Raw genomic sequence first — 15,862 nt, forward strand, 5'->3', positions numbered from 1 at the left:
TTGCTAATGCGATAGAACTTCTCACCTGTAGGTCATAGGTTTCAGTCCAGTCTCACTCAGTCGTGACCCTGGTCACCACCCGAGCAATGGCTGGTTGATGGCCTAGGTGGAATGAGTTGGGAATCTGTCCTGTTCCTAGTGGTTCCACATCCCCATAACCACTGTCACCATTGAAATGCCTGTTAGCAGTCTCAACAGAGGGGCCAAGGACTGAATCAGCCCTGGAGCCACTTACTGTCTTATGTTCCCTTCAGGGCCGGAGCGAAGTACATTTGGAGGAGGCACAGAGAAGGAAACTTGCATTGCCACTGCCCGTGCGTATTCTGGGGATAAAGATTTCATTCTGTAGCACTATCAGCCAAGCACCCTTCATCAGTGCTAAAACCACATACAAACTAGAACAGAAACCTGGTTCCCTCTGTGATAATTACTGTACTGAGTTCAAACCCTTGAAAAGTATTGGCAGCACTCTGCCCTCGGATACGCACATCCAACTCCCACAGAAATCACTGGGACTTGTGTGAGAGAGCCTGAGGACAGAACTATTAGTACTTCTAACATTAAAATTGAAGGCCATGGCCATGCCTTGTTCTCCTCCCAGGATTGCTCCCCTAGGCTCTAACACATGCACAACTCAGGTTCAGCTTTGTTCCTGCAATGACATGGCAGTTTTCTCTTGACTTCCTGTCATTGTATGAATGAGCAGAAAGGAGTATGGGTTAGGTCAGGGAAAGTTATTCACAAAATAAAGAGGGACAAGACAATCCTGGAAAAGAGTAGGTACAAACGGGGCCAGATTCTCCTTTCACTTATACCAGTTTTACTCTAGTCTAACACCATTGGCTTAAATGGATTTACTCCTGATTTAGAGCAGGGCATATGGGATCAGAATCCGGCCTTGGACTTGGTTTAAATGTTTTCCTTTGATTCTATAAATGTTTATTTCTGCCCTACTTTCTTCAAAGCTACTTTCTGGTTTCCTTATAATTGTAACTTGATTATTTAACACACATGCTATATGTAAAGTTATATTTTCCTAGAAACTCTAAAGTTTGCATTCATCACTTTTTAAAAGGACAGTTACTCTCAATCTCCAGGTCCTCCAACAGAGTGAGAAGTGAGGTTTATCTGTACATCTAAGAGCTGTATATATCTGACTGGATGTACTTTGGATTTGTGGACCAAGAAAAAATCATCTCAATAAACTGTAGTTTGCAAATGGAGTCTGATCAATCCATTTGGGTGGGGAGGGAGGTTCCTTTGAACTGAAGCTTCTAATACGTTGACAGGCATGCAATGCTCATGTGTATGGGTGTGTTGGCTAGGTAGTAGGAACAGAATACACAGCAGAGGACACCATCTTGCACTGGAACTGAGTAAAGGGACTGTTCCATTTGGCTTCTAAAATCTTCAAAGACAGCAGGAAAGCTCAGAGACTGAACCTCACTTTGAAAAGAAGATTTGGATCCATGCACATTAAACAGCAAACAGTTCTGGGCTGGTCAACTGCTTGCAAGATTTGTATTTATTTTTAAATACAAGTGAGCTTTTGAGATATTTTAAAACTACAACTAACCCCTGACCCAGACCATACTGCTCATACAATTTAAAATGAAATGCAATAGCTTTTGGGCTCAGTTAACTCAGATTTACGAGCAAATATCACTGCAGCCACAGACTCTCATGTTTATGCATTCAGGTGCAGTGGCTGGGTTTGCTGATGGTGATGGCACAGTAGAGGCAAGTCCTGTGTGCTGAAAACAGCTCTTGCTAAATCATTTAAAAACCCTGAAGCAGTAGTGATAAGGACAAGAATACTTTGCATATATATAGTACCTGCCAACCAAGGATTTCAAAGCACTTTATAGATATTAATGAAGCCTCTCAATCCTCGTGGGGAAATGTCAGTATTGCTAAGGATAGCTGATGGGTTGGAACATTTTACTGATGGGGAAACTGAGGCAAAGATACACCCTGAACAAGACAAATTAAGACCCTGATGCTGAAACCTGTGTGTGAGCCCCACTGAAGTCAATCATGCTCTGTATGATCTTGGGAGTTCAGATGCAGAAATTGGGGCCTATAGCTCAATTAATTCTGGGACACAGATGTATGTTATGGGAGACTCAAACCTGGCACTATTTCTGGGGTTGAGGGGCCTGCGGCTGTGGGCCTAACCAGAATTGACATACAGGTTTGGCTGTGCTCTAAAGCCTATTTTCCCAGCTGGGGAACAGCCTCATGCCTCACTTGGAAGGTGATGACAAGGCCCAGCTTTTGTACTACGTAACTCCCTCCCACCTAGGGCGTTCCGTGGGTCTGCATGAGTTTAAATCAGTGTGGCATTTTCCCTTCATCGATTCATACAAGAATGACAACATCTGCCTATGTGCCATCATAAAGGGAGTTCCATTCCCCCGAGGGACAGCACAACGGCAACTTCGAGGCGCTAGGGTGACAGCTGCAGGAGGATGCACTGAACGTAATCTGGGTTCGGTATTTACCTGCCTGTGTTTAACCTTCCACTTCCCCAGTGCCCATCTCGGCACCAGGGCCTCTAACAGGTATGGGAGTGAATAGCACAGAAGAGGGTGTGGGGCTAGAGACCCCCAAGTCCCTGTGATTCCTCCCTGCCCCTAATCCCACCATCCAATCCTTTGTTCTCCTATCCCACGCACCCTATCCCCCTACTCTCCTCTAGCCAATTACTCCCCCAATCTGCACCTAATGTCCCCACTCCCCTATAATACAACCCCAGACTCCCATGCTCCACAGACCCAGTGGTTCCCCATCCACTCCCCAACCTGCCCCCGGACCTCCCCTGCTTCCCATCCATCCCCACCCTACCCCTAGGGACCCCTGCTCCCCCATCCTGTCCCCAGGTCCCCCATCCATCCCCACCCTGCCTCCAGACCTCCCCTGTTCCCCTCCTGCCCCCAGACCTCCCCTACTCCCCCATCAGTCCCCACCCTACCCCTAGGGACTCCTGCTCCCCCATCCTGCCCCCAGGTCCCTCTGTTCCCCCATCCATCCCCACCCTGCCCCCAGACCTCCCCTACTCCCCCATCAATCCCCACCCTACCCCTAAGGACCCCTTCTCCCCCACCTTGCTCCCATGTCCACCCCCAGACCTCCTCGCACCCAGATCTCTCGCCCTGTCTCCTGGGCGCTGTCCTCCCAGCCAGCCCCTCGCTCCGGCTGCTGTCCCGCCCCCCCCGCTTCCCACTCTGCTTTGTGGCTCTTCGCGACACTGTCGCAGCCGCTGCTGCCGTAAAGCGCGGTGGGCGCCCGCAGTCCGGAGGGGAGCGAGGTCATTGCCGGAGCCGCTGGCGGGGCCCGGCTTCACAGCAGCATGTGGCGCGTGTTCGCGCGGCGGCTCGCCCCGTGCGCGGCCCCGCGGCGAGTGCCCGGCGCGGCGGGCGCGAGCCCGGCCCGGGGGGCCCGCGCCCTGAGTGGAGGGAGCCTGGGGGCCGCGCAGCCCCCGCCGGGCCGGAGCGGCCCGGGCCCCCGGCCCGCGGGGCGGCTGCTGTTGCTGAGGGAGCCCTGGCCCCGCCTCGTCCCCCGGCGGTGGTGCAGCCTCCCGCCGCACCAGAAGGTGAGGGGCCCGGGGGCGCGAGGAACCGGCCCTGGTGCCCCATGAGCGGGGCCCGCCTGGCCGGGGCACCCGGACACCCCCCCCCACCCGGGACCCTGACCCCCAGAGCCGGGGGCTGCGGGTGCCGCCCCCAGCCGGAGCCGCCCGAGCCGCAGGGTCACCCCCTTTCTCTTCCCCAGCTCCCTGGGACCGTGCCCACCCGACCCCACAGCCGCGGGGGGGGGCAGGATGGGGGACCCCCCTGCAAAGCCCCCGTGAGATGGAAACAGCCCCAGCCCAGCCCCCCCTCTCTCAGACTCGCTGGCCGGGCCCTTCTCCCGTTCCTAGGCCCCCGAACCCGCAGGCTGTGACCCCGGCCACCCCTAGAGCCCACTGGCCGATAGCCCGGTCATCTGCTGCCGAGCTGGGATTTGCCCTTGTCTCCGTGCCCCTTCCCCACCCGCTCCAGTGTGCGCCAGTCGGTAGCTGCCCTTTAGAGCTCAAGCGGGCGAGCAGTTCCCCCGGAGTCAGTCTGAGTCACGAAGCACCTTGGGACGAAGGGCTCTGAATAAACGTGAGACTATTATTGCACGAGCCTTATGGCCGTTTTATTGTTGACACCTTGACTGTTTCTGGATTCAAGCGCATTGACTGGCCTCTCGCCTCTCTTGGTGGAAGGTGTTCTAGGGTCCCTTGCGCTATGGCTGGGTTGTTCTTTTGCAGGTGCCTTTGCCGGCTCTTTCCCCTACAATGCAGATGGGGACTATCGCTCGGTGGGAGAAGAAGGAAGGGGAGAAGATCAGCGAGGGAGATCTGATTGCAGAGGTACTGTGGAGAGGTTGCCCCTAACCAGGATGACCCCAGTTATGGGGTACCAAGGGCCAGTTCTTCTGGGGGGGCCTCCCCTTGGGCCTCTCATTTTCTGGTGGGGTGGGAAGCTGCACCATAACCAGAGGACGAGGCAGGCTATAGTCTCTAAAATTGTCCCCGTACTAAGTGCATGCCCTGGATTTTGTTACAAGTCACCCCAAACGGGCATAAATGTTCTTTCCTCACCCTTAGCCATTATCTCTGATTCAGCATTGGAAGGTTGACTCCTGCCTCTGATCAGCCCATAATGCCAGCTTCCATTACCCACTTGTTAAATTTTCAAACAAGCACCTTTGTACTTTCTCCTGTGCTGCCCCTCAGGCTTTGGAGAAGCTCCCCATAAACATCCACAAAACTAACTCATTTTCTGCCTTCAGATTTCTTCTTAAAATTCTCATTTGCTGTGAGGGCTACATAAAATTTGACCACAGATAGGCTGCTGGTGGGCTGAGACCACAGCCTGTCATGCGGATATATTGTGTCATTGTTTCCTTGTACTTCTCTGTCAGTCTGTCTATCCATTTGGTCCCTCTCATGCTTAGATTGTAAGTTATCTGGGGCAGGGACCCTCTTTGTGTTTTGTGTGTGTACAGCACCTAGCACAGCGGTGTCCTGATCAATGTTTGGGGCTCCTAGGTACTGTGAAATACAGATAATAAAAATTAATATTAATCTTTTGAAGCCACTTTATTGAAGTGATTAAAAACAGCCACAACCCCACTACCCCTCAGAGTTGCCTGCTGTTTCTTAGCTACTTGTGAGAGGGATTGAACCTCATTTGTTCTACAGTCTCTCTTCCCTTTCAGCCAAGTTGCTGCTGTCAGCTGAGATGATTCTCACCATGGCTTTATATGCCAGGGAGCTTCACCCACAAACATCAGACTAGAGGATTCTGAGCTGATGTGAAGCCTTCTTTGTGTGTCTGTGTCTGTGTCCCCATAACAAGATCGTTCTCTGTTTGCAAAGGTGGAAACAGACAAAGCGACTGTGGGGTTTGAGAGTCTGGAAGAATGTTACTTGGCCAAGATCCTGGTGGCAGAAGGGACGAGGGATGTTCCCATTGGGTCTGTAATATGTATCACAGTTGAAAAGTAAGTAAATCGATCACATCTCAGTAGAGTGCTGTCTTGGGAACCTGGCGGTTTGGGTGCCCTGGATGAAGCATTAGGCATGTTATCTTCCATGTTGTCTTCATGGCTCCTTTCGCTCCTCTTCTAGGCCTGAGTTTATTGATGCCTTTAAGAATTTTACCTTGGATTCTGCAGCATCTGCTGCTCCAGCAGCCTCAGTGCCTCCCCCTTCAGCGGCAGCTCCCCCACCACCAGCTCAGCCCTCTGTGCAGGCTCCAGGCAGCTCCTACCCTCCTCACATGCAGGTAGGGCATGTACATACCCTCAGTGAATTATTCTTCAGTGTCTGTCTTCTGTCTGTCTAACACTATTAACTCCTGGGCACTGTGATGTAGATACAAACCATGGGCCTTATTAGCTCTCGCTGCAGGAGTGTGTCAGTCGATCTATCTTACAGATTTAAAATGGGCTTCGGAGGGGGGGGACCCCAATCAGTTAAGCTTTGAAAACAGTTGTGCATGGTTAGTTCTAATGTGGTTAGATGCTGAGGTATCTCTGTGACTGCCTAGTACTACTACAGTATCCTATGTTTCTTTATCTTAAGTACTTGTATGGCCCCTTTGGTCTTGCAAAATTGTACACATCATTATTATTTCATGCATATCTAAAGTGCCTATCACTGTAGTACCTGACTGCTCTGAGGGCCAGGGTATGTCACTCCCAGCATAGCTCTTCCCATCCACCCTTTCGTTTTTCATAGCATTGTGTTAAGGAGTCAGATTCCAAATGGAGTTGGGGGAACCTCACCTGTTCTGGGAATTGGGAGTTTTATTTCTATTTCTGCCACTGACTTGCTGTGTGACCTCAGACAAGGCACTCCACTTATCTGTGTCTCAATTTCCCCATCACTTGGGCTCTACAGGTAAAAAGTGTTCTATACGTGCTAGGTGATGATTATTTACTAGCACTAAACAGGCAAAGCAGAATCCCAACAGGAAAATCCCTCAGTTGTTGCCTCTCAATTTTCTTCCTTAATTTAAGTCTTGTTTAAAGAAGCTAAACCAGAGATCTGGCAGCAGCAACATCGCACCCTGCTCCGTTGGGTTAGGCAGGCCCAGGAACATATTGGTGCTGGCTCATTCTCAAGGGTAACACGCTTGTTGGAGTTTGAAGTCATGCTCCTGTTCCTGTTGGCTTTCAGTTATCTGTTATGATACGCTTCCATTCTTTTGACTCCATAGGTTCTTCTCCCTGCTCTCTCGCCTACGATGACAATGGGCACGGTTCAGAGGTGGGAGAAGAAGGTTGGTGAGAAACTCAGTGAAGGAGACTTACTGGCAGAAATTGAAACGGACAAAGCCACGATAGGTGAGAAATCTCTAACCCTGAGAGGGACCATAGATTGTTCTATAACCTCTGGAGAGAGAGTGATCCACAGTAGAGCTTCAAACCAGCCTCTTCTCTTCCAGCTGCAAAGAGCAGTAGGCCTTGGTGCAATGTAAAAGAAGCAATTTAAAGCTATTTCCTGTCCTCTTGTAGTTCTAGGTGATGGAGCTGCTAATAGCAGCTCCCAGCTTTGCATCAGCCCTGTTGCGTTAGACCTGCGGTATGTGGAGACTTCTCCCCATTCAGTGTTGTTTTAAAGATCTGTTAAAAAGTGGCAGGGATTTAGTTACTGAGGGGAGACTGAAAGCATCATCTAGAAGAACTCTTCATTGTGCCAGTGTGTTGAGATTGTGAGACATCAATGCCAACCTTCTGGTTATTTGATCTTCCCCAGCATTCATCAGTCATTTTCTTTTAAGGCTTTGAAGTGCAGGAAGAAGGTTACCTGGCAAAAATTATGGTGTCTGAAGGAACAAGGGATGTGCCATTAGGAACCCCACTCTGTATCATTGTGGAGAAGGAGTCTGATATTCCAGCATTTGCTGACTACAGGGAGACCGGAGTAGCTGACATCAAACCACAAGCACCACTACCCAGTCCTCCCCCTCCGGTAAAGACTATCTCTGATGGGGAAGAGAAGTGGGGGGGACCATTAACAGTTGCTAATCTGACCTGAATAATCCTGCTGGTTTGGATCTTGTGAAGCTTGAACTCCAATAATGTGTTTGTGGTTTCATGAGTGGAAGGATAATGTGAGATGGATACAACCTGTTAGCACAAGCTAGTCTATCCTCTGGGAACTGATGGAGGTTGTTCCCTATGTCTGTAATTCAGGCCGCTGACCGTTCTAGTTTTAAATGCCCCAAATAGTCCTGCCATGAGGGCAGGGGACTGGACTCGATGACCTCTCGAGGTCCCTTCCAGTCCTAGCATCTATGAATCTATGAAATGATGGGGATACAAGTCACTTACTGCCCCTTCCTCTGGGAGATGATTCCACAACCTAATCAGTCGCTCTCCCAGAAAGTCATTCTGATAGACTAAATAATGTCATCTATTTCTCTGTACCTTCCTAAATAATTCTTCTCCCCCATACCTGTAGTATTATGTTGCCCACCTCTGATCCTCACTCTAGCCACAGTTCTGCTGATTTAGCTCTCATTCTCTTCCTTAATCTCCTAAATCAGCCCCTGATCACTTTTGTTGCTGATCTGTGAACATTCTCTAGTTGGTTTCTGGTAACCAGATGCCCATATTCTCTTTGCATGTTAAATCTCCTCATACTTATTAAGTGAAACTTTAAGACTTTAGCTGAATGTCTGTGCAGCTAATGACTGTGTCTAACCCATTCTCTTAAGGCAGCAGTTCCTCCTCCCCAGCCCACTGCCCCTTCAGCTCCAGCAGTCACATCACCTGGGGCTCCCCCACATAAAGGAAGGGTAATAATTAGCCCCCTGGCGAAGAAATTGGCAGCAGAAAGAGGAATTGACATTGTGCAGGTGAAAGGTGAGTTGCCATTTCCGTTCTTATCCAAGTCTCTGTTGCCCTTAGATATGTGCTGAGCTGTCCATTCCCTCGCAGTCCATCGAAAATGTTTTCCAGTCATGGATTACAGCCGAATGTCCAATTGCTGTGCTAAGTGACTGGGTTAGAAAGGGAGTGGGTTTCATTTTAACTTGCATTTTCCCAATATGGCATTGCGTGAAATCATCTTACATTTCACGTGTCCCTCCACCAGGTACTGGACCAGATGGCAGAATCACGAAGAAAGATATTGAGTCATTTGTGCCTCCAAAGGTTGTCCCTGTGAGTAGGACTGAAATCTCTGAGATCTTGTACTACCGCATTAGTAGTTGTTATGACAGAAGTGTAGAGCTACCTGCTGTTCTTTGGAAGCAGCTGAAGACTGCAACCAGCAGGTGAAGTACGGGCGTTCTGAAGACTGACAGTTGTGCTGGTGATTGGACAGTGTGGAATGTTGTATCTGAAAGTGTTGGGGAGTCAGCATGTGTAGGACTTCAGAAACGTGAGACAAGATGTTCTCCTTTTTTAATTTGTCACTTTGGAATTTTGCTGCAGAAGCACATCCTGCCTCTCCAGGTGTTTATATGGTCCCCATTACCATAGTAACAGAACAGCTGATGGAGTGGCGGAGCCTGGAGGAATGCAGCTTAGGAGGGGAAAATCAAAGGAAGTCCAATATTAAAAACTGAAAGTCTCCTGCAGTCATCCTTACTTTCCAATCATTGTCTGATGGAGTTCTGCTTTGTAGCTGTAACCTTATAGGCTGGTACCTATCACTAATATTTATTACCAGTCCTTAATTAGAATATAGTAGCTACAGATATCAATACCATATGTTTCATATACCCACAAACACCACATCATTATTAAGGCCTTAACATTTGGGTTTGTGAATCACTTAAAATGCATTAGGGTAGGAAGCTATAGGAGGGGAGTGCCTTCTGCTTATTAAAGAAGGTGACCTGGAAACGGGGAGAGTAGCCATGTTTCAGCCATCTGTTTTCCACCACAGCCTTATTCACAGGAGTTATCCCAAAGCTTGTCTCCGTAATGCTGATTTCTAGTTTCTTACAAACCCCAGCTCACATCTGAACAATGTCTGTCTGTGTCTCTCTTTGCATATAGGCCCAGGCAGCTCCTGTTGCACCTGCAGCTCCAACAGCAGCACCACCTCCTTCAGGCGTCTTCACAGATATCCCCATCAGTAATGTTCGGAGGGTAAGAGGTTTTCCTTCTTTCTCTCCCTTTAAAGAGGAGATTGTATTTACACATAGGAATCTTTCCAGAAACATTAAACATTTAACCACTGTTGACTAAGGTCGCTTTTAACCTGGAGGGCCAATTGGATGCTGAAGGGTAGGGAACCTGGTGGAAGAAGTGATTTAATAGCGCTGGCTTGAGCAAGGCATAGAACTGGCAGGTGTTGAGCAAGCTTCCCCCATGCAGCTTTGCTGATGCACCTCCATTCTGACCTGCGAGGTCTCTCCCTGTCCACAGCTTTGTCAATGCACCTCAGCCCTAGTCTGCAGCAACCCTTCTATCCCAGTTTGCACCTCGAGCAGAGACGGCCAATTGTGCCAAATCATGTCATGGTGGTTGATGTACCCCAAAAAAGGGACTAGGGTGAGATCCACCCACATCTCGAGAAATGAAAGTTGAAGCAAAATCCCACTCTCATTTTTACTGCTATTAGTGATTTATAGTAGGGTGACATGTCTCCATAACAGTTAGGACCAATGTCCCCAAAACTAAGATGCTTCCCAAATCACCATAACAAAGTTTTCCTCTGTCCCAGCCCATCTGTTCATCTCTCTGCTCCATCCAGCAAAAGCCTAGGAGAACACAAGGAGAGTAGGGGTATAAATTCTAGCTGTTTTAAAAATGCAAAATCCTTATATTGGACTTTTGGCTATTGTCTGCTGCTCAGTGGTCTTTATGTAGCAACTCCAAAGACACTTGGACCAAACCCAATTGTGCTATAATGTGTGCATCGAAGACAGTGGCGTGCATTGTCAGCCCTACTTTTAACTTGGATGGAAACCCATTTTGCAAAGTGTGTTGTGTTTTAATGACCTGCTCTGTTTCCCTTCAGGTCATTGCTCAGCGTTTGATGCAGTCTAAACAAACAATACCTCACTACTATCTATCTATTGATATAAATGTGGGAGAAATACTGGAGCTCAGGAAAGAACTTAATAAGGTAACACTCCTGAAGGGTTGTGGTGTGGGTCTGAGCGGACAGGGAGATAACCAGTATGGTGAGCCTCCTGCGTCTGTTCTTCAGTGTTGAGCCAGCTGCACTTGGGAAGAACGGGTTCCTTCGCATCCAAAGTTTGCTGCCTCCTGCTATTCAGGTCTTGACCCTCTTGTGACAGAGTGTGGAGAAGTCTTATTCATCCAAACACTGCCCATTGTGTGCTCAGAGTTCCCCAACCAGATCACATTGAATCCTAGACAACCTGCACAGCTTTCTTTTACTATTGTTGCCTCAGCTAGAAAATAGGATAAAGAGCAGGATCAAACCGTAAACAAGATGCTGCTTCTGAGCCGAGTTTTTTCTTTTCGAGAAATGAAGATAACACATATCCCAAAACTGAATGCTGCTTCTCAGACTACAAGGGGGGAGACGCAAATGTTAAATGGGCTTAAGACGCTTTCAGATGTTGTTTCCTCTTAGAGATGTGCCAGATTGACTGTGATAGGGTCACGCAGTAAGTGTAAACAGGCCGTGTAGTCTCGTGTTTATGCAAACTAATTCCGTTTTTGTGGTGACTATAAGGAGTGAGTAAATCACTGACGTTTCAAACTTCTGTCTTCTCTTTACAGGAGGTGTCAGAGAACGTTAAACTTTCTGTCAATGATTTCATCATTAAAGCTTCAGCTCTGGCATGTGTGAAGGTGCCTGAAGCCAATTCCTCATGGTTGGACACTGTTATCAGGCAGTAAGTATATGGTCCAAATGTAGCTAGTAACTTTATTCAGTATGGTGTTAATAGCAAAATGGAGCAATTCTCCCACGCTTTTGGCAGGATCTCATAAAGGCTGGAGGAATGGGAGCAGTTGCAGTGTAAAACTCAAGGGATTCTCAATACTTCATATACTTTTCTTCAAGTGCCTTTGTGAGTGAGGCCTGGGCACTAGATTTAATGGACTTGACAGTAACTACTTGTTTATACAAGGTGGCTTTAATGCTTTCAAAAAAATCTTTGTGTCCTGCTCAAGTAATCTGGGTTGTGTCTCCCTTGTGTCTTACAGAAATCATGTAGTGGATGTTAGCATTGCAGTGAGTACTCCTGCGGGGCTTATAACTCCCATCGTGTTCAATGCGCACATAAAGGGACTGGCTTCCATTAGTAAAGATGTTGCCTCTTTGGCAGCCAAAGCACGGGAAGGTAAACTTCAGCCCCACGAATTCCAGGTGAGGCGCTTGGTGTGTTAGTAATTACTGCAGCTGTGATTGTCCCCAACTTAAAAAAAAAAAAAATTCAACAATTTCATGACATATCAGTCAAATGACTGCTTCAGAACAGGAACTTTCAAGTCAATGATCTAATTTAGCCATGTTAATTAACATGCTGTGTGAAGTGACTTTTGGGAAGTTCCATATATTAATCTGCGTGTTTATTTCCTGTAGGGAGGCACTTTTACGGTTTCCAATTTAGGAATGTATGGGATTAAGAATTTCTCTGCCATAATCAATCCACCTCAGGCATGTATTCTGGCAGTTGGTACTTCAGAGAACAGGCTGGTGCCAGCAAATAATGAGAAGGGGTAAGTATTAAATAGAGCATTATCCAGATTCAGTTAACTCTTCAAACAGGTGACATTTACTTTAGAATAATGGCTAGTATTCTCATTTCCCCATCAAATGATCACTATTTTGCATATTGCACAGTGCAACTGTTGCGCTTCATGAGCTGCTTTTGATACATCATAATTTTAAATAAATTGTATAGGCAAATCTTATCAATCTGTTTTCAGTTTAGCTATGTTAGGTACTTATGTGGCTCCCATTGCCATATTATCCAACCATCTCACAATCGTTAATGTATTTCCCCACACAATGCCCCTGTGAGATAGGGAAGTCCTATTATCCTCATCTGTAAGATGGGGGCCTGAGGCACAGAGAGTAAATAATTTGCTCAAGGTCGCACAGGAATTGTGTGGCAGAGGAAGGAATTGAACCTTTGTCTCCTAAATCCTAGATTAGTGCCTTTCTCATGGGACCATATTTTGTTGGTAAATTTTGACTGGCACAGTGCAGACTTTTGAATCCGGTGAGCAAATGAATGGTGCATTGTATAGATAAAAGGCAATCTTACTGCCTGAAAAATCACCCTGAGGTAGACAGGCCTCGAGTGTGACTTAGCATGGAGGTGGAGTGAAGTTTTATCACGAATGTATTTGCATTTTATTAAATAGAACTGCATGTTCCAAAGGGATCACCTAATTTCAGAAAATGAAGGATATGATCTACTCTATCATGTAGATCTTCATCATAAGCATTTGTGGAGATATAAATGTAGATCTGAGTACTACAAGACTAACACCCTTTGGTGTTTATCTTTTATAAAAGTTCTGGGTGGTGTGTGAATATCACTGGCTGACAAATCTCTGCTATCCAACTTGCAGAGTGCTAAATATGGGATTTTGTTTCTCTTCCCAGGTTTGATGTGGCCAGCATGATGTCAGTTACTCTTAGTTGTGACCACCGAGTTGTGGATGGAGCAGTTGGAGCCCAGTGGCTTGCTGAGTTCAAAAAGTTCCTTGAAAGGCCAACAACCATGCTGCTATAATCGAACCAAAGAACGAAGACTTTCCTAGGTCACATTGTTCTGTTCTAATCAAGCTATTTATATTTCAGTGATTAGACTCTATTAAACAAATTTTCCTTTTTTATTTTAAATATGTATATTAACTGGTAATTTTTACCAGTCTGTACAGATAAATAGTTTGCAGAAGGCTTTACAGAGCAATATACAGTTATACTGTATTTTATACAGTTAATGAATTTGCCAATGTTTCTCAAAAAAAAAAAGTCAGGTGTTTTGGATTTAAAATCATGTGAGCACTCCTGAATTGGGGGGGGAGGGGGAGCATACACAGATATATAATCTCTTGTGTTCTCAGAAATAAGAGAACCAGATTGTAAACATCTGTGCAAAAGAATTTGTAAGGCTGTTTTTTGTTTTTTTTTTTTTTGTTTTTTAAAAGGTGAACCCTAAGTGGTCTGTTCTCCTGCTAGTATTAGTGAGAGTGACAGGCACACATTGAGAGGAGGAATATTTTTTCATAGGACAAAGGGTTCACATTCCACTTCCTCTTTGAAATTCAACACTAGCTTAGATTTTCACAGCTAAGTGATCTCTTTTAGAGGACTTTAAAAAAAAAAGGGCAAGAGAGAAGTTACACTAATCAGGCTATCAAAACAATAAATCAAATCTCTTCTAAATGCCACAGAGAACGTGCCCCATCTTTGTGAATTTTCACGTGTGTGTATTTTTGTATGAAATTATCTTAAATGGCTGCTTTCCCTCTTGCAATGTTAACAATACACCCTATTGTAATGGAAATGTTCTGCAGAACAGTCAGGAGACTTTCTTGCTATGTGTGTTGATACCCATTATTAGCATGTGTAATTTGGCCATTGGAATTCCATCCCTGGAAATCATTTCTGTGATGACTTGGATGCTTGAAAATTGATTTTTCAGACATTCTTGACATAGGAATCTCTGACATGAGTTGAGGTCATTGATATCACAATTCTTAGATGAAATGTCTTTGCTGTCCCATGTATATAATGTATGTAAAATGCTTTAAATGGTTTTCTATTGGACTTGTACCCAAATACACTAATAATTGTGTCCTACAGTGGGGGGATACATTGGTGGCCACTCCCAATATTCCACTTTCCAAAGGGAAATGTTAACTTAAGAAGGATCATGTAGTTGATCAGTAACCAGGAGAGCTTGGTAGGAACAAAAGGTTAAATAAATTCTATATAGAAACTTATTCTGTACCCTATACGTTGCATTAAGTATTGTCTCTTGTAAAGTTGTGCTACACAATCCACTAAAGGTAATACTGAAAAAATATACTGTGGAGATGAAATATTTTTGTGAGAACTATTTAACGTTTTACTTGGTTGGTTGCAGTTATGCCTAACTTTGATGGTTGGGTAAGAAGAAAAGTTGTTGCACTTAAGTTTAAAAATGTTCTAATTCTCTCAGTTCCAGATTCTCTAGTGAGTCCATGTGTTCTATTAAATCTTTGGAATTGTTAGACAAATAAAAATTGTCCCAGTGCTTTTTCTGTGTAGTAGTGGGTGCTGCTCACCTCACTGCTAGTGCACAGTCTATCCAAGTTGTCAGCCCGTTTGGTTGGGCAAATGCAACTTACCCTATTAACCTTAAGATTTCCAGCCATAAGTGGTTCAGTAACATCTTTGTTAAGCCACCGTCATGCAGCACTGGACTTGGATGATCTACGTTTCTGACTCCACTGTGTACTTAGAATTCTGGTTAAGGAAATCCTGGACACTCTTGTTATCCCATCCCCATAATAACCTGAAAATTAATCAAAACAGGAACTATCTTGTGCCAAAGGACCACTGTCCTATTGAGAGCCTGACTGGGGAACAGGTTGCAAAACAGCAGAATGATCCTTTGTATGTATTGGGCTGTGTGTTGCAGTGCCCTGTTGCATGCTATACACTCCAACTAGGGCAGCTCATGTACATGAACACTTTTCAGTCTGACCTATAACTATAGAAAGGCAGTCTTTAGATGCAATCCTTGTGACTGTTTCAGAAGAAAAAAGGAGGAAAACTAAGAATTGTGGCTCATGAGTAAATTAGTCTGTTAAAATTAAATAATAATATATGGAGATATCCTATCTCCTAGAACTGGAAGGGACCTTGAAAGGTCATCGAGTCCAGCCCCCTGCCTTCACTAGCAGGACCAAGTACTGATTTTGCCCCAGATCCCTAAGTGGCCCCCTCAAGGATTGAACTCACAACCCTGGGTTTAGCAGGCCAATGCTCAAACCACTGAGCTATCGCTCCCTGCAATGTAAAATACAATTATACATTTCTAACCTGTCTGTTCTAATTTCTGATCTATTTTAAAACATGGATATTCCTCTGTCATATTGTTATATGCTGTAATGGAGGAGAGTAATGTAAAGCTAAAGTGGGTACAGCCTGGCATAAAAGTGGTGAGTACATTGTGATATCAAATTACTTACCAAAAAGGCATCATGAAATTGATGCTTTATTTCCTCACTTCCAGTCTGAAAAGTAATTTCATATTCGAAAGAATATGATCATTATTGCCTTTGTAAGACAACTTGACTCCTGGCCTACCTTTTCCAACCTCTGAAGTACTCATTTTTAATGTTATCTCATCTGCATTTGCTTGTTTTTCAAGAATGCTACCTG

At 45.7% G+C, this 15,862-nt stretch overlaps 1 protein-coding gene across 1 annotated transcript; it reads left to right on the plus strand.

Annotated features, from left to right (window-relative positions):
- Positions 1-3,283: 3,283 nt before the first annotated feature.
- On the plus strand, positions 3,284-13,816 carry DLAT (dihydrolipoamide S-acetyltransferase). The gene is made up of 14 exons (XM_026657927.1): positions 3,284-3,595; positions 4,298-4,399; positions 5,411-5,535; positions 5,663-5,819; positions 6,756-6,882; positions 7,320-7,510; positions 8,259-8,406; positions 8,639-8,706; positions 9,550-9,642; positions 10,517-10,624; positions 11,251-11,366; positions 11,680-11,842; positions 12,059-12,195; positions 13,091-13,816. The coding sequence occupies exons 1-14, from the start codon at positions 3,353-3,355 to the stop codon at positions 13,218-13,220; spliced, it is 1,908 nt and encodes a 635-aa protein (XP_026513712.1). The 5' UTR covers positions 3,284-3,352; the 3' UTR covers positions 13,221-13,816.
- The last annotated feature ends 2,046 nt before the right edge of the window (positions 13,817-15,862 follow it).

This window comes from Terrapene carolina, unplaced genomic scaffold (genome assembly GCF_002925995.2).
Source record: "Terrapene carolina triunguis isolate 2854851 unplaced genomic scaffold, T_m_triunguis-2.0 Scaffold374, whole genome shotgun sequence".
In the NCBI taxonomy this organism is placed as follows: Eukaryota; Metazoa; Chordata; order Testudines; family Emydidae; genus Terrapene; species Terrapene triunguis.